The 25,585-nt window shown below is 34.8% G+C and overlaps 1 protein-coding gene across 1 annotated transcript; it reads right to left on the bottom strand.

The window, feature by feature from the left end:
* Nucleotides 1-2,904: 2,904 nt before the first annotated feature.
* Nucleotides 2,905-25,403, bottom strand: YIPF7 (Yip1 domain family member 7). Its single transcript, XM_060011755.1, has 6 exons — nt 25,028-25,403; nt 23,403-23,519; nt 17,437-17,595; nt 10,525-10,672; nt 5,929-6,110; nt 2,905-3,388 (listed from the first exon to the last, which is right to left on the bottom strand). The coding sequence occupies exons 2-6, from the start codon at nt 23,516-23,518 to the stop codon at nt 3,226-3,228; spliced, it is 768 nt and encodes a 255-aa protein (XP_059867738.1). The 5' UTR covers nt 23,519; nt 25,028-25,403; the 3' UTR covers nt 2,905-3,225.
* Nucleotides 25,404-25,585: the final 182 nt, after the last annotated feature.

Below are 25,585 nucleotides of genomic sequence, written 5' to 3'. Positions count from 1 at the left end.
CATAAACAGATATCACCATTAACAAAGGAAAATACCTCCATTCCATACAAATGCATATAATGCAAACACTACTTGCAATGAGGGAAAAAGCCTATATTTTGCAAGATTTTTCTATTCAAGTGCCAGCTAGATCTGAATCGGCATAGCTTATTTCAACTAGAGTTCAGAAATGGACCCAGGATTCATGCAGGTATCTCTTTAGTCCTGTTAGATACTCTGGATTCGTCTTCTATCTTATTATTGTATTATTTTTCCCTGGCAGGTGAAACTCTTTGCCTCTGTCCAGTATTGACTAAGGTCAAGGGAAAAGGATAATCTGAGTAGAAGAGGTAGTAGACATGTTGACGGCCATGAGAAGATGCAATTAGGTTTTTGCTCAGTAACAGGAGGGTTATGTTGTGGTTATGGACACTGGAATCCAGCTCTCCTGATTCAAATTCTGTTTTTTGGCTGAATAACCTTGGGCAAGTGATTTAGCTGATCTGTAACTAGTAGCCTCATTTGTAAAACAGAGGTGATGATAAGAGCACTTCATAGAGGTATTGTGAGGATTAAGTGAGTCAATAAAGCATCTAGGTCAACCCCTAGTAAGTCTTGAGTAAATATCAAAATTATGCAAATTTCATGCATACATTTTCTCATATTATCATTCTTCCAAAATATTTTCATGTAGTTACCTAGCATTCAACCATAGAGATAAACAATAATTGATTTAACTTACTGCCTATAATAATATATTTTCGGATTGTTTCAATTTTTCGCAGTTACACCTTTGCCTATTTTTTCAGATTAACATTAAAGTCACTTTGTATCAAAGTATTTAAAGAAAACTACTCCTGGAATTTTAATTGGAATTATATTAAGTCTATACATTTATTTGGGGCACAATATTTTACAAAGTCCAATTTTCTCATCCTGTGATATAGGATGTCTACATATCTAGTCTTCTTTAAAAGTGCCTCTAATATTTTATAATTATTTTTATAGAGATCATCTATATTTATTTTTACATTAATACTTAGGTATTTCATAATTCTGCCATTATGAACTATTAAATGAATTTATTCCTATTTCTTACTCTTATGAAATATTTAGTATTTTGTTTACAGGGCTTTTTATACAGATGTTATAATTTTTCATAGTAAAAAAATCAAAACTTTTTTGAGTATAACTGTTTTTATGCACAGAAAAATAATGTCAACCTACATCCTGAATTTAGAGCAATATTTGCCTATACTTTTTTTTAATTAAAGAACTTTCTAAAAGATAAAAATTTAAATCCATAATGTAAATGTACCTCTAAGAAATAGGACTATATACCATAGAGAAATCACTATAATAAACAGCATTCTTGCTTCATCTCCCTTAAGCAAAGGGTAAGAAGACCATCTTAGTCCAAATAGAAAGAGCAAGAACTTAAGGAAACTCCATGCTTTGTTAACAGGTTAATTAATGAATTATAAAGTACAGAAGTCTAACATTTACCACAGTGCTGCCTTCTTTTCAACATATTCCTCCTTAGCATTCTTCTCATACTTCTGTAATTATCTTGTTTATTTATTGTTTACTTGTTTATTGTCTTTTTTTTTTTCCTACTCCCAAAGTAATTTCTATTAGGGCTGCAGCCATGGTTGTCTTATTTACTACAATTATCAACACCCACTGCACAGGAGGAAAAATTTTTCTTTCTTCCCTTCTAGGTTCTTTGGCTGACCAAATAATTAAATTGACATAAGGTAGATTAACAGGAGAAAACAAATTTAATTTCATACATACAGGAGCCCCAAAGATATGAGACCTAAAGACAATTTGAACAATTGAGGCCTATATGCCATCTTGAGCTAAGGAATGGGATAGGGGTCTGGAGCTTCAAAGGGGAGGAGGTAATTCACAGGACAATCACAGGAGCAGTTGTTTGGTAATTAGATATTTTCCTTGCCATATGGATAGGTCTTTCAAATAAAAAGTTATCTCTGATAATAACTCCATCACACATTCCCCCTTGTCACTGTCTCTTTTCTTCTCCACATCCAGCCCCTGCACCTGCATAACCAGTGTTTTCCTCTTGACCTATTATTCATAGCAGCACGTAAATATCTTTCAATGTTTCTTACCTTAAAATAAAAATCCTTTGATTCAATATCACTCTTCATTTATGGCCCATTTCTCTGGCTTTTATAGGGGGAATGTGTGTGTGTGTGTGTGTGTGTATATATATATATATATATATGCACATATGCATACACACACGTCTTTATAGATATATACATGTATCTATAAAGATGCATGTAGGTTGATATATCTGGTGATGGGAAGACATACTTTTTTTCTAGATGTTTCTTTCTTTCAATAAAGTAAGAAAGGTCATCAACTAACAGTATGAGAGGAGTATTGGAGATTTGAGCAGTGAAGAAATGATGTGAAACAATCAACTCAGAAAGTGCGAAAGTGAATTTATCAATAGTAGGGTAATGTAATAGGACTCAAAAGGTTGTACTGAGCAGCCATTTAAGATGTAGTCATATAATAAAATAGAAACAAGTGACATTTCCTCCAGTCACATTCATCTATTCAGGGAGCAAAATGGCAAGGGTACTGAGGATATACATATTCAAGGGAGAAATTATAGTAATGAACCATGGCATCTAAACCAAGTAAGAAGGAAGTTAGGGCTTGAAAAAGTGGTGAGTGAATGCATTGTGCAAATGGGACCTAACAATAGTTGTGAAAGTAAATGAATGGAAAGGCAGGAGATTCTTTGACTCTCAGGTGAATCAAACCCTAAATAACACCTCCCCTGAAATTCTCCAAAGGTCCTGGACAGTGTGACTTAAACAACTTGTACACAGCTTGAACTGTCATGAAGATTTCTCAAAAGGCTCACTGTAGATTTCCTCTACCCAGTCAGCATATGATTTTATTTACTTACAATTTCTCAGAAATACATCCATTAAGAAAAGCAGGGTCCATCAGTACAACAACTGTATCCCTTTTTATTTTAAAGTATTTTAAATTGTTTTAATGCACCAACCAATAAGCAAATCATCATTAAAACCAAACAGCCTATTAGAGCCCCATCCTTAAGTGCTGTTTTGTCTCTCTGCTTATTATTCTCTCAACAGCGATAAAACAGAAATCATATGACCAAATGTGAATGCCAATACATTTCCAGGATAATCTGAGCGACAAACAAATAGAATCCTGTAATGCCATCTCAAATAATCTTCAGAAAACTGTTAGGAGGGCAAAAAGCCCATAAAGTAAGGCACAAGGGTAAGCAATGAGAAGCTGCTGTCCTTCCATGGCCAAGGCTGAAGTGAAAATTTTGGAGGCTGAGAGACTACACCAGCCAATGATGACCAGTGCCAACACAGTTCCAAAGGTGCCCCTAGAGCAAAGACAAAGGAGATGGTTATCTTACACCAGGAGAAAAAGGTTATTGAATCACAGCTGCCTCTGAAATGTCCTTGGTACAATATTTATAACCACTTTCTCAATTTGTAAAAGGAGGGTGAGGAACCACAGGAACTCAAAGGCCTCAGCTATTTAGAAAATTTTTGAATCAAGTTCACCACTAGAAGCTAAATATTTTATAGGGTGGTAAAAACTCAGATTATTGGAAACAGAAGAATTGACCTGCTGTCACTCTCATGAGTCAACATTCAAATCCCAACTTCCGAAATTCTTTCATATAAGCTATGGTTAGAGACTTCTTTTACAGCTACAGATTTCTTTTCCCCACTTTCTTCCTAAATTTACCCCCAGTATGAGCAGAAAAATGACTGGACTCGCATTCCAGTGGGGTTCCTACTCCCCAGCGCACCCAGGTCCATGTCCTGGGTTTTTGTCTAGGACAGCAAAGCCTGACACAGCTCAGTGAGGGAACAGATGCAGCAGTAAGGCACAGATGTGTGTGGCCTCCCACCTCATTGCTGAAGATCACTTTGGCAAATAAACGTGTGGATTTTTATAATATCAAAATGGATTTGTTCAAATTGGTATCTTCAAAAAGTAACTGTGGAGACAATTGGTTCTTTAGGAAGAAATGGGAGTGAAGTGACTTAAAAAAATTGCAAAGTGAAATGGTCATTAGGTCAAGTGCTGCTAAGTACCAGCATATTGTTCTAGCCACTGTCAAACTATACTGCCTCACTTGATCCTGGCTGAATCTGAAATTGAGAATCGTGTTTATTATTTGTGAGAATGACAGAAATACCTACTTTTAATAATTGAACCAAAGCAAAACAAGTGAAAAAGTGTACAATATAGCTTATGATGCCTTAGATTATGAACAAACCAAAAATATTTTAAAACACTCTAGTAAGTATTACATTTATAGGTTTAGTTAATATCTATTAGAAATAAAATTTAGAGTGATTCAATTTACAGGTTTTGGTGAACAAAAATGTGAGATTATATATAATTCATTTGAATGTTATAGTAATATGCCCAAAAAGGCAATTTCAGTTTAATGGTCTTAGAGATCAGATAGCTTATTCCCCATTAATATAATTTAAAGGATTTCTAATTCATCCTTTACATTTCAGAATGAAAATCTAATGAAAAATGTCCAGACCTCTGATGAGTCTCAAAATTCAAGAGTTGTAGTTTTTATTTTCTTTCCCTAATAATCTGGAGTCATTTAAGATACCCCAAAGCTAAACTTTGATGGAAATAATGTCTAAAACCTAGAATTTTTAAATGGTTGATCATTATAGTATTCTTTGGCAAAAGCATCTGACAAAATGGAAGTTGTAAAACTGAACTCTGTAGTAACTTGTCAAACATCTGTACCAAACAACATAGCAAACAGAACAGCTTGCTAAGGAACATGATATACAAAAAGTGGAATTTTTCCATGGACAAGACTCAATAAATACACCTTTAACTCACATTGTACTTATACATTCAAAGTTTCCATTTTCTGTTGTATTCCTCTCTTTTACGTGTTAAGCACTCGCTGGTAAAGTAAGAGTTTGCTCTGTTATTCTCAAGACTATTACTTTCAAAATGAAACCATATTAAAACAAAAAAAGCATTTCCATCTATGTCATTCTCAATAACGTTATGAAGAAAATATCTGAGATTATATCTAAACAAAAATATTAAAGTCTTTCTAAAATGTTTATCTGGCATTGGCAAAATTCTGTATGTAATATCCTATCCAGTATAGTGTTGATAACCTAAAACTTGGATCATCCAAGAAAAAAAAAATGTGAATTGTGTCTCCTTTGGATGTGGAAGAATGAGCACTGATGGCAAATGTTTATTTCTAATTGGATTTGGAGCATGACAGGTGACAAAGGACTATGTAATTACTTACTCTTCCCAACCAAAGTGGTAGTGATATGCACTGCCCGACAGAAGCATATCTACTGAATCCCCATTAATATTTTTGAATTGCAAATACTATCTGCCCAGGAAGTAAAAAGGAAAAAAAAATATTGACTGAGCATATATGCTATAAAGTTCTCTAGCAGTAATATCCTCATTAGGCTTCCTGGGAATTCTGCACTGCAAGGAGTCCAGCTGAGAAAGAATACTTGTTTCCTGCCTAGAAGGCAGAGTGTTTGGGAGCTGAAGCAATTTGTCAGTGTGCACCAGGCACTTACTCTTCTTAATTCAAACAAGTGAATTTTCTGTTGTTGGTTATATTACCCATGACAATAGTTCATACTGAAGGATGTGACAACTTACAAAGTGCCAATTTTAAAGATAACTTCGTTTAATTTATTTTTTAAATCATCGAAAGGAACAGCACCTGAGCCAAAACCGACCTACTTTCCTGAATCTGTATGTAGCTTTTAATAGCCAGTTTCCCCAATCCCACTACTAACATGATCAGAAAGAGGCTAACTGTTGTACTGGTGTGGCAAACCTTAGCGATGATTGTGCAGGTGGGGTCAATTAGCACACACAGACGCTTACTGCAGTGAAAAGAAGATGGCACAGCTGGACAGGATGACCATGGGTATCAGGCAGTAACCCAGAACACTCGCCACGCAGCCACAGGACACCCCTGAAGAGCTCATCAAGTTTAGTAAGGCGTGAATCCCTAAGCAGCCAATGGCACTCGTGCCATACACGTAACCAAACTGGACTTTTCCTGCCTGAAACAACGGGAAGAAAACGGTTTGAACATAGAACAAACATCAAGAAGAAATCAGATTGTCAACAAAGCAGAGAGTATTTTCGAATCAATCAGCTCAATGCTGCTCATGTCTTTGTAGTATAAGTCTCGAGACTGGGAGTTCTGGAAAAAATACTGCCTGTTATACGGATTCAGGTCATGAAAACAAACACCACCACCCCCCCTCCTTGAACTATACGTGAGATGGCACAAGCGTGCTTATATTTCCAGATTTATATTTTTTATCATAGATTGCCTATTGGGGTACTAGGCATAGGTAAGGATATATTTTTCTCCCCATATCTGTTGAACAATTAAATGGATGAATAAGTTAATGAAAACATTCCAATTTAGTCTTGGAGATTTACAAAACATATTAGTAATATTAGCAAACATCTGTCAGATTTACTATGTTCGGTCCTATTCTAAAGATTTCACATATATTAATTTATTTAATCCACACAACATAATTAGTTGGTACCATTGTTGTACCCATTATACACATGAGGAAACTGAGGTGCAGAGAGGTTAAGGAACTTGCCCAAGGTAAAATAATGGTAAGCAGTGGAGCTCAGTTTTGAATCCAGGCAGTCCAGCTCTAAAATTTAGGTCTTTAACACCTGCAGGAGCTCTAACAAGTCGTAAACAAGGGGACTTATTTAACCTTATTTAAGCCAGTATACCCCAAACTTATCTGACCCCAGAATCCTTTGTTTTCATAATGCCTATTACCAGCTTAACTGAACAGACTTTATGAAAAACTGATTTATATAAACCAAGTCACAAAATCACAAAAGAGGTATTGTTAAAGGAAGTCAGTAGTGTTCAGGATAGACCACTGACCTGAGGATTCATCAAAATAGCCATCACCCACAGAGCACGAGAGACTTGTTCCTGAGCCAGCACCGTTAAACTCATCCAGGGAAAGTCACAATCTACTACTGATTCAACCCAGGATATTTTAATGTTTGCTACCCGAGGGTGCCAAAGCTCCAGTAAAGAATGCATGTCATTTTTATATATATACATTAAGCTGGTTAGAAATTCTAGATAAAGATTGAGGAGGCTGACTCCAGTTTTCATGGGAATTATTTGAAAACAACAAAGGATCTGGTAAGTTGATTCAGGGAGAGAGCTTTTTAGCTGTCCTTTTTTCTGCTCCATAGCTGTCCTTATGTCTTACAGAATAAAGAGATATTTATTTTGTAATTAATTAATGGAGAATATCATGACCGTTTTAATGTTTAAAATTGTCCGGCTATTTTGAAGTTTTCTTCCTCTGCAGTTGGGGAAGTTGATCACTACAAAGTTCTTTCACAAAATGTCCCTGGGCTATGCTGCAGAATTCTTTGCTGCATTAGTCATAATAAGTCCTCCTGGCTATTTTGTGAAATAATGCCAATAATGCTAATGGGCATGCTAAAAGAAACACATCAGTTATGTACTGCTCTATTGGGTGAGTTTGCTCCACTTGGAAAATAGTGACAATTTCAAATCACTTTCATGTATTAGAGAAACATTCTACTTAATATTTTAATTGGGTGGGATAATTCTGAGGTAGGAATGGTTGTAATGGTGAAACACAACTTCCCTGTACCCAAAGGACACATAGCTGGTCCATGACCCTAACCAGTTTTGTGCATGGGGTAAACAGAGGGTGGATAAAACTAATTTGGTAGTAAAATTGTCCTTTTCCATATCAGTTACTGACCTCTCTCCTTATCTCTTACTCTTGTTAGTTTATCTAATTTGAGGTACAATTCCATCTGGCAGGGCCAGTCCCATTTTTTAAGTTGTTTCAAATTCTAACAAGGACTTGTAATTGAAATGGAAAATAAATGTTCGATTTCTTTTTAAATTCAAAAATTTTTAGGTCAGCCTTGTACCACCCTTATTACTACATCTTTACTTGAAATACTTCTTATTCTTCTGATTATGCTTTTATATTGGCTGTGCATGTTCCTTTTCCAGATCACACTCTTAGCTCTACTAGAAAAATTAAATGGAGCCATAGCTTTAAAACACTTGTGTTCATGGTTTGGGGGGTGAAAATAATTTTAAGAGGAAGAATAAGTAAAGTTAAATTTGTGTTGAGTGTTTGAAGCAGTTCTTTTTAGTTTGCTTCCTTCAACATGAAGAAAGTCCACTGAAAGGTGTTGTGCCTTATATAATTATAAATCATAAAAATGATGAGTATGTAACTATGAATCTTACGCCTCCAGAGATAATGAACAGATTTGAATATTGTTTCTGGATTTAGTTTTGCTTTCTCTAGTACAATGCATATACCAGCCCATAAAATCATCTTTTACATTTTAATTTTAGATATCCAGGGCAGGGTTAACAGCCTCAAATGGACTCTGAGTTAAATTTGGCTTTATTAATATCCAGTGGAGTTTTTCGGTCCTTATTGTTCTACATGTATCAGAATCAGTTCTGAAGTGACCACATCTAATGGTAAAGGTGAAGTGAAAATATTTGCCTAAAAAGTTTGAGAAAATACGCACTTTTACACATTCCCTAAAATTTCACAACTGAAACGAACCTTAAGAACCACTTATATAAACCTCCTTTTTGATCTTCAAAATGAAAAAAATGAAGGCCAAGAAATAGGAAAACAAAAAACAAGGTTCAGGATCACACCTGGAGGCAAAGTTAGGGGCAGATCCAATTTTTCCACTTTCAGTTGAGTTCTTTGCCTGTATTACTTTGCACTTAAAACAAAAGAGAGGATATTTAAATAATTCCAACTAACATTATGTACCCAAAAATGATCTTAATGGGATTAATGCTTTCCTTCAAGAGGTGGTAATAGTAATATTTTCTACAGAAAAACAAACAGCTGTTATATTACAAATTACCTGAAAAAGAAAGATGAGTTAATATATTAAATTGATTGTTTCTGACAATTTGATTAATTGACATGGTCTTACTTAGCAGCTTAATCTAAGATTATCAAATTACTATGACAAAGACAGAAGGGACGTTAGAGACTAAATTAAAACTCTGGTTGATATAGTGCTAGATTATTTGAGTATTTGCATTTGCTGTAGTTCAAAGGAAGAAATAAGATGCTATAACTAAGTACTATTGCATTGGGTAAATATGATGTGATTATTGACCACACTACAATGCAGAAATTAGATTTCTATCAGAATTTCGATTAGTATTATGTAATTAATAATGAAAAGTGAAGACTCATTTAGTTGCAGATACATTTTACAGCTAGTTTTGAGAAGTATAGCTGCATTAGGGAAGTGGATAGCTGTAAGAAAGGAAAGTGAAATGAGTAGTTATTTTAAGGACTTTTCTTAGAATCTTTAATTTCCTATATTACCTCTCTTGCCAAATTTATCTCTTTGTGCCCTAATGAAACTGTACTTGTCAGACTGGCTTGACCATCTTGTTCATCCTCTGTTTTTAATGTATTGTCATTACCTCCTTAATACAAAATCATAGACCTTTCTCATTTCTTCTTTTTCTTCCCTTTTTTGGGTGGAGAAATCATTTTTCTAAACTATAAGCTAGAATACCTTCTAAACTTAACCTAGGTGGAAATATGTTTTTCTTTTCTGATGACTCTGAATATCATTACTCCCAGATTTAAAGAACAAAAGAGGCCCATACACAAGACAAATGGAGATGTCAGGGGAAAAATTGCCTTCATAAAAAAGAGAAAACTAAAATGATAGGGGAAATATACAGGTTGAATAAACAAATCACTGCTTATCGTTGCAAGTCAATTTATTCATAATAGCCTAACCAGAAACAAGGAGACTCACCCCATACCTAACAGAATATTTGAAATAGTCTAGAGATAGATACACCCCAGCAATGAAAATGATGAGTAAATAGAGGGGATTTGTCCAGTGTCACAACAGAAATCTCACAGAAAACAAGAAATAAAATTTCAGCCCTCTGTTTCCCAAATCCATGTGTTCCTCCAACTTTTTCAGATCGACAGTCTTTTCTAAACAACAAAAAAGACTTAAATTACAAGCAAATCATTTATATGATTTCCTGCTTTGTTGAAAATCTGTCTTGGTGATTTGATTTTTGAAATTCTATTTAAATTTACATTTTTTATCTGTTGTAATACATGATGGCAGTTTCTCTGTGTCATTATGGTTCTATTAAATATGTCTCTCTCACCAAAAAAAAATGTAGTTATGAATCAAACAATTTTCACTTCATAAAGTGCTATACTTTCTTCCGTATTTACAAAGACCTCTTCAAAAATGACATTTGAAAGGACGTGCCTTAAAATCTGGTACTTGGCTGTGGTGTATGCCGAAGTATAAATATAATGCTGTAAACATGAAACTTAGATAAACCAATGTTAGCTTAAAAAAAGGAAAAAAAAAAAATATGTAATGCTTGCTGCCGTCCATTACCAGAAGTAGGGAAGCTCCTAGGACCCCACAAAACAGGATGGGCCCAGTGAGGTCTGTTTCATTCATAAGGCTGCCATCTGCTGGCTTCAGTGGGTTTAACACTGTCAATGTTTTTTGCCGTATGTGATCAAAATTAATTCCAAGTTCTATAAAGAAGAAGGGGGAGGAGATAATATAAATATAGAAAAATAAACATGAGTAATATTCTTTAATTAAAGTTAACAAATATTATTAATTTACTTAGCACTTTAATCTGATTGTTATACCTTCATAGTTTAAAGTTCTACGTAATATATAGCAACCTTGAAACAAAAAAAAAAGACTTTTTATTCCCACACAATGAGCTGAAAGATATATTTTAGAGAAATAATTCCATCAAGGAAAAATTTCCCTGCCTTCTGCAGCAAATAGAAGCTTAAAATGCAGCCAAAAATGAGGAAATGGACATTATACAGTAAAAACAAAATATAATGGTAGCTAACAAACGAAAAGTCCCATCTTAATGCCCATTGAGATATTTCTTTTTCCTGCATTTTCTATTGCTTACACTTCTGAAACTTGTCCTACCAAACATGCATAATTTTCAATTAGCAGTATTATCTAATCTAAAGACACTTAGCCTAGGTCTGGGATTTTACTTATACTCCGCCTGATGAGAAGAGCAATACCATGCTAACTGCCTGAAACTCCACAGAAGAGAAAAGGCAATGGCTCATTCAGCAAGTAAAAGCAATCATGGCGTGCATACATATTTTAATAAGGTCAGTGCTGTGTGTTGTTGAGTCTGTGTATTCAGAGATTAAATTCTTGAGACAATTAACCTTTCCCTTTTATGAGTGGTGATGCTAGAATAAAATATCCAAAAGCAGTGGGCTCAGTGTCCATGAGTCTACACTCAATTAGTAATTTCTAATTATTTCTCCAATGCCTTGTTTTTCAAAGAATTCTGACTGTCCCTTTACAGACCCCGCTGCTAGATTCTGCTCCTCTTATATCTTTTTCATTAAAAAAAAACAAAAAAACCAGCCATTTGACATCCACTGAATATAGAAATAAATGCCAACATCACACCAGTTACTTTCCTCACCACTCCTATAAAGCTAAACTTTAAGATGCATCTGGAGTAGAAAAAAAAGGACATTCATAAAGGAGAATATAACGTCACCACTTAGGAACCAGTAATCAAGCTGGTTACCCTCCTTCTCTCATTTTAAATTTGAATATGGGTGAGGTGGAGGTTAGGAAAAACTGGAGCTAAACTACTAGAAAGTACATACATTTGAGCTAAAAAGAGTGGAATTCTTTTTAACTGAATATTTTTACTGAATTTTGCTGTAAGCCTTACAAGATTTACATGTGTTGGTCTTACTGACATGCATTGAGGCTGGTACTGTTATTTTATTCCTACTTTGTGCATCAGATGGCTGAGGTTTGGAGTGATGAACTTTTCCAAAGTCACAGAGCCAGTAATAGAAAACTAAATAAATAAAATAGTCCAATTAAAAAATGGACAGAAGAACTGAACAGAAATTTTTCCAAAGAAGACATACAAATGGCCAACAGGTACATGAAAATGTGCTCAACACCATTAATCATCAGGGAAATGCAAATCAGAACCACAATATCATCTCACACCTGTTAGAATGGCTAACATCAAAAAGACAAGAAATTAAGTGTTGGCAAGGATGTGGAGAAAAGGGAACATTTGTGCACTCTTCGTGGGAATGTTTATTGGTGCAGCCAGTATGGAGAACAGTATGGGGGTTCCTCAAAATGTTTTTTAAAAATAGAACTACTGGGCTTTCCTGGTGGCGCAGTGGTTGAGAGTCTGCCTGCCGATGCAGGGGACACGGTTTCGTGCCCCGGTCCGGGAAGATCCCACATGCTGAGGAGCGGCTGGGTCCGTGAGCCATGGCCTCTGAGCCTGCGCGTCCGGAGCCTGTGCTCCGCAGCGGGAGAAGCCACAACAGTGAGAGGCCCGCGTACCGCAAAAAAAAAAAAAAAAAAGTAAATAAAAAATAAAACTACTGTATGATCCAGCCATGCCACTTCTGGGAATATATCTGAAGGAAACAAAAACAGGATATCAAAGAGATATCTGCACCCCTGTGCTGAAAGCAGCAACTGCCAAGACATGGAAACCACCAAAGTGTACACTGCTGGATGAATGTGTCAAAAAGTTGTGGTATACATATATATATATATATATATATATATATATATATATATATATATATATACACACACACATATATACAACCAAAAAGTTGTGGTACACACATATATATATATATATATATATATATATATATATATATACATATACATATACATACACATTGGAATACTATTCAGTCATAAAAAAGCAAGGAAATCCTGTCATTTGTGACAACATGAATGGCCCTTGAGAGCATTTTTCTAAGTGAAATAAGCCAGACAGAGAAAGTCAAATACTGCATGGTATCACTTGTATGTGGAGTCTAAAAAAATTTTAAGTCAAACTCATAGAGTTGGAGCAGAAAAGTGGTTGCCAGGGGCTAGGGATAGGGTACAAAACAAGAGGGTACAAAAGAAAAAAAGAACCCATGCTTTTAATCATATAGCTGTTGTTGAGTCAACATGCGTCTAATCTCATAAGGTTTGTAGTTTTTTGAAGTGAGCCCAGTTCTCCCATGTGAAGGATTGTCTCCCTAAATCATTGGTACCTGCCATTCAACTTCCCTTCCCGGAATTTAGTAACGCTCTTTGGTCAGAGACAGGGTATAATTCAACTTCTTTTATAGTTGTGTATACCACCTAAACACCTTGCAAAGCTGACATTCTACACACAGAATACTAGATGAACTTTCAGTGATCGCCATGACATACAGGGACCTTGCTCTAACAGGGGCCTAGACATTTTTAGAAGGTCAGCCAGACATTGCCCGAACTAGGATAGAAAGTGTATCTTTCACTCTTTTCACATCCAGGTTGACAATTGATAGCCAACCCAAGCTTGAAAAGAAAGAATTTGAATTTAATTTGAATTAAATAAATAGTGAGCAAATCATTTACATTTCAACTTCCCTTTTTAGTTTCACAGTGTATTTATATATTTCTTAATGAACATACACTTTGGAGTATATGAGTAGTTCACCAACTTAAAATAGGTTAGAATGTCCAATGCGATTTTTAAAATAGCAGAAGATTTTAAAAATTGAGAAATACTATAGTTTAAATGAATTTCACCTGAGGCTTATGTTGTCTTCAAACTTTATTTTCAATTTATATATTTACGTTAACAATATGTTTTCAGTATTCACCACAATAAAGTGGCCTTTAATTCAAAATACCTTTCTCCTCTAAAAGCATAATCATTATTCCTGAAGAAACCCAGATGAAAATGCTTTATGAGACATTATTACTGATATCAGCCATTTATTTGATGGCATAATTAACTTTTGCATGTTTCAACATGGAGTCATGAAACAATGAATGAACATAGGACCTACTAAATATTTTCATAAGAAAAAATATTTTGTGTGTTTTTTACCAAAATACATCTCCATAATATTTTGTTTTCAAATTTATTATAAGGTATGCAAATGAGATACCTATTTATCAATTGTAGATACCCTAATATAACAACTTATTTTACAAGATAAAAAAAGATGAAACTGCTGTGAAATTTGAATGCAAAATTTATTGTTTTGCTGTCATCTAGTGGTAGTAAAGTATACAATATATATGTTATAAAAATGAATTAATATCTTTGTTTACTATGCAAATTGTGGCACTGGCCTTTCAAATGTAAACATCAGGCTATGCTACAAATGTAAATATCACAGTAATTTTTCTAGTCTGACAGATTTGAATTGACTATTATTCTTCAAGTTGCATTTGTTAACATTGATTATACATGATCAAATAGCAAAGGTTATTATTCTTACATAAAACGAAACAAGTCTTTTAGACAACTAAGTGTTTAAGGAATAAATGAGTACACTTTCAAATAACATGTTTTTGTGCAAGGGATGTTAATTATTATAACTTCATAATTTTATAGGTTGTTTTGGTGTACGCTCAATAAAAACTAGCAAATGTCTTTTATCATCTTATCCTAGAAATCCTGCCTATGGTCTTTTTATATCTTTTAGACAGATGAGGGTTGAGGCTTTCACAAAGTCACCCAGCCTGAAGAACATATTGGATCAGAGTCTAGAAATTTCATAGACTCAAAATGCAAAATTATATCAGATACTCTCTCTTCTAATATACAATATATTTGGTGGAGATAATCACAAAGAGAAAACAAAACAATCTAGGAATTTCTCTGAGATGTAGTAGGAGGGGAAATTTAGTATATTTCCTATTTGAAATTTAAGAAGACATCATGGGAATGGAGGCATCTGAGACAAGTAGAAAAAATTATTTTCAGTAAATGTTACAGGAAAAATTGATTAATCATTAATGAAAAAAAACAAAGTTAAATTCTACTTCATGTACTAACCTAAAACAATTTTCAATGAATCAAAAATTTAAGTGAAAAACAAAAAGATAATTTAAAAATTTAAGAATCTACAAGAGGATATAAGCAGTATCTAGAGCTGGAGAAATATATTCTAAACAAAAGAGCAATTGGAAAGAAAAGTTACCAAGAAAAATATTGTGGAGTTAAAAACATAAACATGATTAATAAAATGACTATATGCCCTAATATCCCACAAACAAATTAGATGGCAAACACAACCTAGGAAAAAAAAGCTTGAAATACATATTCCAGACAATAATTAATATCTTTACCATATAAATATCTCTACAAATAAAAAAGGAAAGGAAAAATCTTAAGATTCCAATAGGAAATCTGGCAAAGAACTTGAAAAACAGAAAGAAGTAAAAACATGTAAAACAATAAACATACGAAAAAAACATATAAAACAGTCAATAAACATATGAAAAAAATGTCTAACTTTTCTAGTAACCAAGAAATAAGAAGTATTCTTTTTTGCCTTTTTGCCTATCAACTTAACAAAGACATTTCCTATTCTACTATGGAGGTCTGTTGGCTCATTATTTTTCTAGATGAGCCTGACAGTATAAATGACTTTTGACCCAGTAATCCCAATGTTATAGTTCCATCCTAAGGACAGATTCTGTACAGGTCAAAGTTTTTACTATGATATTCACCAAAGCATTATTGATTATAAAGAATGACCTCTATGGTAGATTTAAAATATAGTACTTGTATATAGTAAAATATTATGAAGCCATTACATGTCATATTTTCAAATAACATTTAATGACTTTAAAGAATGCCTGTATAGAAATGCTTATGATATAAAGTAACTTTAAAAAATATAAAACTTTATGCCCATAGTATGATCCAACTTTTATTTTTAAGTATTTACCAATATATTCATAGTCAAAGAAATATAGTATTTCATTTTTTAGTGTATATATGTATATATTCATAGAAAAACAGAATAAAGGATGGAAGAAATTACATCAAATTATTAATGATATGTCTCAGAGACAAAATTTTTGGTGATTTTTAAATATTTTTATTCATATGTTTCTATATTTTCCAAATTTCTATTTTGAATATAGATTAATTTTATAATTAGTCAATTGATAGTTTTTTTTATGTAGAGATGTTGGTGGAGTCAAGGAAAATTCTTGATGAGAATGGCTTATAACTTTCAGGTGTTAGATATCAGATGCAGAGGCAAATTAGAATGAATTGGTTAAGCGTAATTGATCCAAAAACTTAACTGGCTTCTAAAGAGCCAACAAATCGATTATATAAATCTCTGTGCTTTTCTGAATGGTTTAAATCTTTCCTCTTTTCTTAATTTGAAGGCAAAGAGAGAAGAATGTTTTACTATCAGGGGGCTGGCTATGTTCATAAGAAGCAAACAATGATCTTTTGATGTGAAATATTGGGAATTTTAGCCTATCCCTTTTCACTGGACTACATACAAAAGAGTTAGAGCAGTTAGCCTGTGAATATTTCTCCTTGGCTTCCAAATTTTTTTTTTTTTTTTTCGGTACGCGGGCCTCTCACTGCTGTGGCCTCTCCCGTTGCGGAGCACAGGCTCCGGACGCGCAGACTCAGCGGCCATGGCTCACGGGCCCAGCCGCTCCGCGGCATGTGGGATCTTCCCAGACTGGGGCACAAACCCGTGTCCCCTGCATCGGCAGGCGAACTCTCAACCACGGCACCACCAGGGAAGCCCGTTGGCTTCCAAATATAAATCTCCTTGAACTTTAGTTTTCTAGCATCATGTTGATATTCCTTAAGAACAAAAGTGGCAGATATAAATTGGCTGGATTAAAAAAAAAATCAATGGATGGAAGATGCCTGAAATCTTTGGGGGCCACTTTTAACTGCAAGGGTCCCTAGGTTTCCTTGCCACCAACAGTGCTATTTACTGGAATCATATTCCTTCCCACTTAGTCATATCTATCTGAGATGTGCGGGCTCACATGAGCCAGGAAGGGAAAAAAAACCTGTCTTTTCTCCATGACAACAAAAAAAGAGTACTGAGAAACTACCCACTTTGCTCCCAGGCAAACATAGCAGAAAATAGTAAGATATGCTTGTGGTTACTCTGATATAATCACTCTGCCAAAAGATGTCTTCACTGTTGTCTAGATATGGTCAGGGAGTCCACATTCAAGAAACAGTGAAGAAACATTTAAAAACTGCAAGACTAGCACAGCAATAGCTCGTATCTACTTCCAATTGTCTCCACACATACAGGAGACAAACTCCCAAAGGTTTAAGTGTGTTGGTCTGGCAGACTCTTGTTTATATGTGGAATAATCACATAAAACACTGTGTGCGGCATGCTGACAGCGCACATTAAGAGCTGATTATTGCTATTGTTCTTTGAGCTGTACACACATTAATAGCACTTCCTTAACTTATCTTCTAGTAAAGGAGGCTCTTCATCAAAACTGTCAATGTAAGAAGATGGTGAATAATAATCCTGGTTGGATGCTGGCTGAAAGAATTGTCCCGCATAACTGGATGACACGAGCGTCTCTGGTGGGACGAAGGCAGCCTGAGGCTGCTCACTGGCTTGTTGTCTAGAAAAAGGAAAATACTGATATTTACACATCTAAGAAAGGGCTATTATGACAAATCAAGGAAGGAAACTACAATTTTCCTTTTATGATTTCTCCTAGTTTTTATGACTATTTACCCATGAAAGAATTAACTTGCCTGACGTTTAAATTTAATCAAAAAAAGTGACTAGTTGTGAAAAAACTCTCTAGAAGAATGATCCATATTGACTAACATGTATTGATAATTTACAATGTGCTGGACACTCTCCTTCACATTTTCTCACGTAATTAAAATTCTGCAAGGTAAAAACCGTAGTTTTAATCCCATCTTACAGAAAAAGAAATACAGGTTCATGGAGACTGAATGACTTGCCTGGTAACACACAATAACATTCAGGTGCTGGACTGTGAACTGAAACTGTCTGAGCAGTGCCCTGATCCCTACACAATGCTGCTTTTTCACTGGTTTTCAGGGACGGTCACCAAACAGGACATTCCCTATAAATCTGTGGAGGCAGCAAGTAAAAAATCATAGTCATACTAAGTGAAGTCAGACAGACAGAGAAAGACAAATATCATATGCTATTGCTTATTTGTAGAATCTAAAAAAAAAAAGATACAAATGAACTTATTTACAAAACAGAAATAGACCCACAGACATAGAAAACAAACTTATGGTTACTAAAGGGGAAAGAGAGGGAGGGATAAATTAGGAGTTTGGAATTAACATATACACACTACTATGTTTAAAATAGATAATCAACAAGAACCTACTGTATAGCACAGGGAACTATACTCAATATCTTGTAGTAACCTATAATGGAAGAGAATGTAAAAGAAGAATATATATATATATATATATATATATATATATATATATATATAACTGAATCACTTTGCTGTACACCTGAAACTAACACAACATTGTAAATCAACTATATTTCAATAAAAAGTTTTAAAAATCAAAATTTTAATAGTAGTCAATTCATAGGAAAAAAAAAAAAACACCTAAACTGACCGTTGTCCATCAAGGAGTAGACTTTTTAGCTCTGGCTATTCCCAGACAGTTATTGACAATCAAATTATCTTTGAGAACCTGACTTAAAAGTCTTCCATAGCTGACTTCACTGTCCGTCTTTTGAAATGTGCAGTTTAGTTTTGTTGAAACACCATATTACAATATTTCCTTGATTGTGCTTTTATTTGGTTTTTATTTCACCATTTGTGTGAGAAAGTTGGAAAACAATCTTAGTAAATAACTTCTTGCAGGAAGAGAAAGGAAGGAAGAAAAAAGGGCTCATCCATGAGGTTATTTGGTCATTTCAAATTGTTTTTACCGAAAGGAAAGGAAAGGGAAGGGAAGGGAAGGGAAGGGAAGGGAAGGGAAGGGAAGGGGAGGGGAGGGGAGGGGAGGGAAAGGAACATAAAAAGTGGTCCTTGATTTCCTTGATTACAGAGCATCTTAATTAGCTCTTTGAGAAGGTAAATACTGAAACTTTGATGATTTCTGACTCAACACATTATTCCAAATTTCAACTGAATTAGACCAGAATAAACACTGGACTCTGGCTGCTAGGATTTAAATATTACCTTTGTTAACAGGCATCTCCTATTCCTGTAAAAATCATTTCAAACAACTGTGAAGTGAGTGCAAAAGCCTCCTTTAGAACGACTGGCAACATTCTTGGTCATTTTCCCCTTCTTTTGCTTTCCAACTCTATGTATTATATTTCTGCCTGTAATGCTAGTCCCATGGTAGGATGTATCCTGAACCAAGTAGAGTGCTTAGCAAACAGGACTCCTGGAGTCTGACTGCCTGGGTTCAAATCCCAATTTTATAATCTTAGGCAAATCATTTCACATTCTGTGCCTCAGTTTCCTCATCTGTAATATGAAGACAATAATAGAACTCATAAGGTTATGATGAATTAAATTAGCTGAAATAAATAAAGCACTTAGGTTAGCGTGGGGCACACAAAAAGTGATCAATAAGCATTAGCTAAGTATCTGTATGCTGTTCTCTTCCCGAGACTGACACTGAAGCATTCTAGACACCTTCCTCACACCCTGAAACAGCATCTTCTCTATTTGCAAATTGTTGTCTCCCAGTCTGCCACTTCCTCAGAGAAAACAACATTAATAGGAAGTCAAGAGTTTGTATTCCTTCTGTGCTGATCATCTCTAGCTTTTTCCCATTTTGGTTTCCCTGGAACACCCAGACTGACTTCGACAACATCCCACCCACCCTTTGTTTTCCTACCAGGAGAATCTCCACTATACCCATGCCTGGCTTGGCTTTCCGTCTCTAAGCCAGGAAGCAATGGCCACACCTGGTCCATATACAACCCCTCTGAATGCTCACTAATTCTTCAATATTCCCCTTCTCACCACCTATACATGGGGTTATACAGTTCCAACCAGCCTGAAGAGGCTTGTCTTTACTTAGATGATATTGTGTTAAGATACGGCATGGCCTCCAGCTTGGGAAAAATATTTAACTGTTTCTGAGACAACAGGACTTAACATTCACCTTCCAATGTAAATAGAGAAGATCACTGTTAGAAGACTCAGTTATACTTTCGGTGGTTTCAGAATTATGTCTGTTGCACAGAGTCAGTTTTCTGTCGCATCACATAATCAATAGGTACGTATTTTATTAGAGGCTTTGTTTTTCCAAAACTGTATGGACTTCCATCATGAGGGTCAATTGATGTTCCTTTCCTTTTTCAGTCTGATCCCTGGGGGAATGGGCTTGTATGACATTCCCAGATCCTGGCTCAGCCAGCGGGTACACATAATGATGTGCCATTAACTATGCTTGAAACACTAAAGGAATCGCAGGTCTAGAGACTCAGAAAAGCTGATAATTCAGTATCTATCTGTTCAAGTCCTGCTGAAACATTCAAAGGGAGTTTTCCAGTTGTTGTCACCTTTCTGCAGAAACAGCTATTTCTTACTCTAAATAATTGGAATAGATTTCCCATTTCAAAAGCTGGAAACTGCAGTGGGAAAATATAGCCTAGAAAACTGGCTGCAGTCATTGGAAATAATGCCTATCTGAATGACTGGATAGTTAAGTTGTTTTTTTAATGAGAAAACTCCATCTTGTTCATCCTAAACTAAGAAAACTTGGTTAAAAATATAAATATCTTCATTCATAAGAAGCACATTCAATCAGCTTTCAGATCACTACGCCATTCATTGAGCATAACAAGTGTTTTAAAATGAGCTCTCATACTGAGGAGGAGGGAATGGGGCAGGGGACAGGGAGAGAGAGACTGATTATAACTAGCTACTGGATTCCTATGTCTTTTGCCAGTATGATGAACATCTTATTCTGATTTGGGGTACATTTTAATTGAACTATTCACTGTATGAATAAAAGATCAAGTTTCTGGAGTTATTTGATGCACACTTGTAAATCACTGACCTGACTCCATGTTTTATGTACCTCATAAAAGTACCACAGCTAATATGCCCTTTTCTAATTCCTGAGACTTGCAGTATGGGTTGGAATTTACCACATCCAAATCAGGACTTGGATTTAAATGCTAAGCATCTGAAGTAGGCCAGGCCATCAACCTAATGCAATATAATCATAACTTGCCCTCACTTGGTTATATTAATTTCCATCTCCTTGTCATCTTGATTTCTGGTCAACATTGATATGTGCAGTCAAATGGAGAAAGAAAATTGGGTGGGCTGGGGTGGGGGGAGAAGGCTGTGGTTTGAGTCCCTGCTTAAGGAGACAGCTTTGTCTCTCTTTTACTGGACTTTTCAGTTTCGTTTAGTCTGAAAATGTGGATTGCGGATGCTGCCCAGGTGCTTATTCCATCTGGAGAAGAGAAGGGAGAAAAGAAACAGCAGGCCACTGGATCCCTTCAATAAAACAGGAGCACAGAGCTGAAAAATCCTATTAGATAGCTTTCATGTGGCTTATATATTTTGAGTTACCATCCTGTAATACCTTCATGCTCAAACTACTCCCTGGGCCATCATACACTTTTCTGTTTTTTCTCGACCTTCCAAACTGTAAATCATAAATGAAATAAAATTAACTTCTTTTTCTGTTGTTGGATTCAGCAATGATTGAGGCAATTCTAGACAGCTTTATCCTTTTCCCCCATTTTTCTTATAAATATTTTAAACACATTTAAGTTGCCTGGTGATAATATTCAGATAGATAGGTAGATAGAGGTATGGATTGCTTTTCATGTTAAGATGTTCTTATGGCAATTTGACTAATGCTAGACAACATAGACTAGGGGCATGAATGAGATAAAATTCCAGATATTTAATTTCTACAGTTTTAAAAACATTGGTTACCAATTCCTTTCCCTATCGCTTTAGAGCAGTGGTTCAGCACGAGTAGTAAGGATGTAGCTTGTGAAAACGGCACCTATCTGCTTGTGTCTGCAGGAGTCATCAGCCCATAAAAACAACATCCAAATTGTCTTGGGTGTAGTTGAAACGGAAGAGTTCCCACTGCCTGTTGTATTTATTCTGTTTTTTCCTCCTTATTCTGGAGTTTTCAAGGTACTTACCTGTGTTCGAAAAATAAACTTCAGGAATTAATAAATTTGAAGTATTTCTTATGTGGTTATTTGCCCTAAACTTGTTGGGATGGCACAGTAACCACACATCCCAGTTTGCCTAAGATGATCCCGTTTATTCTTATTGTACCAACATTGTTATTAATAGCACACATTTTACTCTCAAAAATGTCTTGATTTTACAATAAATTATATGCCCCTTAGTCTAATCCAACAACCTTGGACTAGTAGCCTAACCCCATTTTTTACGAGCTGTGTGACCTTGGAAAAATTCCTTAATTTCTCTGTCCCTTCTCACAGTTCACTAATGTAAAAGAACATCTAAAGAAGCAACTGTGTAACCAAATGCATGTTTAAGTGACTCGGCAATGGTGTCCATTGCTTCTGCAAACTATAGTTATATGAAAAAATAACATATATATTATAATGGTTTTACTTTAACACACACTTTCCTGCACGTTATCACAATTGTTCTTCGGACAATTCTCACGAAGCAGGTATTATTAACATCCTTATTTCTCAGTTTAACACACTCAGTTGGGGAAGTTGTCTTTCCCAATGTGACAAAAAACAAATACCAGAGCCAGATTGAACCAAATTCTTCTCATTCTAACTGCCCTATTTGGGGCACTAGTAGAGGGTAAATACTAAATTCTTAATCATTTTTTAATTTATTTTCAACTCAAGTTGAATTGTCAACTCAAATAACTAACACATGCTGAACTACATTTATCTCGATTTCAGTTAGGAATTGCCACACTGTATTATAATAGCGTATTTAATTGTCCCCCCTCCAACATAAATTTTTTAATTTTGTGAGGGAAAAGATTATAGATTTCTTCTTTATCTTTGGGTTTATAGTGCCTTTCTTAATTTCCGACACACATGCAGGCACTCAGTAAATGTTTATTAAGTTGAATAAAATCGGTTTCTTGAGCAATATCCTGGGAAATATCAGGTAAAAGGAAAATGTTTTCTGTTTGTTCAGGGCCTGTATTCATGCTCCCGGTTAAGTGATGTTTTGAAAAGAGGAGACAAGTCTTTCACCTGAGGCGACAAGTCTTTCACCTTGATCGCCTGAGGCGATCAAGGCCATTCATGGGAAACTGAATTCATTTCTCTGCCCTTTCCTAACATTTCTTCTTGGGCATTTTACTGAGATATAGCGGGGAGAGGTTTTGCTTCCCTCAAGGGAAACTCCCTACCTGAAACTCCCTGTCAAAATATTATGACTTCTTAAAATGAGAACATATTTTCTCAGTGTCAAGTACTTACTTTCTAGATCCATAAAGATTTCCATAGGCATTAGAATCATTATAACTCTGCTCCTGATTTTCAATGTTATAATTAGATTGGTAAAAGTCAGAGTCAAATTGTTCCAAGTTTGACATCCTGAAAAATAAGAGTGAAAAATGCAGAAGTTTAGGAGTCAATAAAGTTTCCCTTGAGGTATTTATGAGGATTAATAGATGCTGTGATTATGGCAGGATTCCTATTAGAGAACAAGGTAGTCTTTGAATGGGGGAAGGGTGTAGAAATGTATGCTAGAAAGTCATTTACAAAACCTATATCTTCAATTCACTTTTCTGAAGTTTTCACTCAGTAGGACTGTGACTTTGACTAAATTGACTTTAACTGATCTGAAAAAAAAACATTCTTCACCTAATACCTTATTCTCAGCAGTTTAAGAGAAAAAGTTTAAAAGTTGGTATACATCTAGAAAGTTTTCCCTTAAACAATGTTAGTTCCCCACTATAAGAATATATATAGAGAGAGATAGATATACATATATATACATATATATGTGTGTGTGTATCTATATCTATATCTATATCTTGTTGCAAGGCCAGAAAGCAAACAGCTAATAATAATAATGTTTGATTTTCTCATAGAGCTTTAAAGTGTGCTAACAGCCTCTCTTCTCCCCAAAACATAGACAAAACTCTAAAAACTAATCTCCTAGTTCTACTTTATAATTCCTAAAAGGTGTTTGAAACATTTTCCTTTTCTCTTGCCCTGCCTGCTGCACTTAGGCTTATGCTAAGTCCGAGGGAGAAAGGCTCAATTCTGCTACAGGAACAGAGTCTATCTTTCCATACACCATCTACATAGTTTTTATTCACTTCTGGGAATGAAGAGGAGTGCATGATCTTGATATAGACCTAACGGTTTAGAATAGCAGAGGGAAAAAGAAAGACTTGACAGGAGGAAAAGGTGGGGAAAGAAAACAATAGCAAAGTGGGTAATAGTGTCTCTTTGGATGAAAATTAGAGAATGGAGTAAAGAATCTTTTCAACCTGACAGATATGGTTTTCAACTCAACATTTTAACCTTTATTTTTTCTTTGAAAACCTTTCTATTTCAAAAGAATGAATTTAAAAATCACTAACAGTAATCCATATAATTATAATAAATCTATGGAATACTACTTACAATAAATTTCAAATGAAACTGCATAAACAGCCTTAGCTCTAAGGGCCTCATTAATCAGAAATATGCAAGTAACAGTTGTCAAATATATCAAATTTTTTTCAGCTCAGTAAAAATACAGAAAGCTTTTCTAAAATTAGATTCATACATCTGATACAAGAAGTCAAGATTTTTCATTAGTAATGTGTATAAAAGTAGCTATGATTATATAAACTAAAATCAGGACTAGGAGAGTGTTAAATCTTTTAACAACTTATAATTTACAGAATTTAAAGTTTAAGAGCAGAACTTTCTCAGTCCATGAAAATATGTTATTATAAAGCATAGAGAGTAATTTTACTGGAAAATACAGTCAGTTTTCAGAACATGCAAAGCTTTATGTAATATGACTATAGGTATTAAAGTCCTTACATAACCCAGCTTTATATTTTGTTTAAATGCCAAATTTTTTAGAAGGATCAGACACATACCTTTATATTATTTTAGTCGAAAGATCCTCCAACAAATGTAGCTTTATCGGAGAAATTTTTAACAACAGCTCATGAAAAGATGACCTGCTGGCTATATATATAAGCTTCTAAATTTGTACTCTGACACTCTGAACAGATGCTACAGCCAAAAAAAAAAAAAAAAACAAACAAACAAAAACCTGCCCAAAGCCAAACACAGTATCTTGTTATACTTGTTAAAGTGTATACACACAGTGAATGGTGTAGAGAAAATTTGATAAAGTAAATGGTGGATTCAGTTTCCTTCTGTGACTAATATACCCTTAAACAATGATTTAAAGTTATTTATTTGAGGCAAACAATAAAGAGGCCTTAACACTCCTTCTGCTTTTTAGCCTATGAGAGTAATTCACCCTAGACAAGATTTCCCAATAATATGCAGTAAAAATCAATATATGGTACATGATCTTAGCATGATGATCTTAGCAACAATCTGAAAATGAATGTTATCAATTTTATGCAAATATGAACCATTCAGTTTATATAAACAACGTTTAGGAAGACTAGCCATGATCTACC

This window comes from Delphinus delphis, chromosome 5, assembly GCF_949987515.2.
Source record: "Delphinus delphis chromosome 5, mDelDel1.2, whole genome shotgun sequence".
NCBI lineage: Eukaryota > Metazoa > Chordata > Mammalia > Artiodactyla > Delphinidae > Delphinus > Delphinus delphis.
This window is presented reverse-complemented; position numbering and strand designations above follow the sequence as displayed.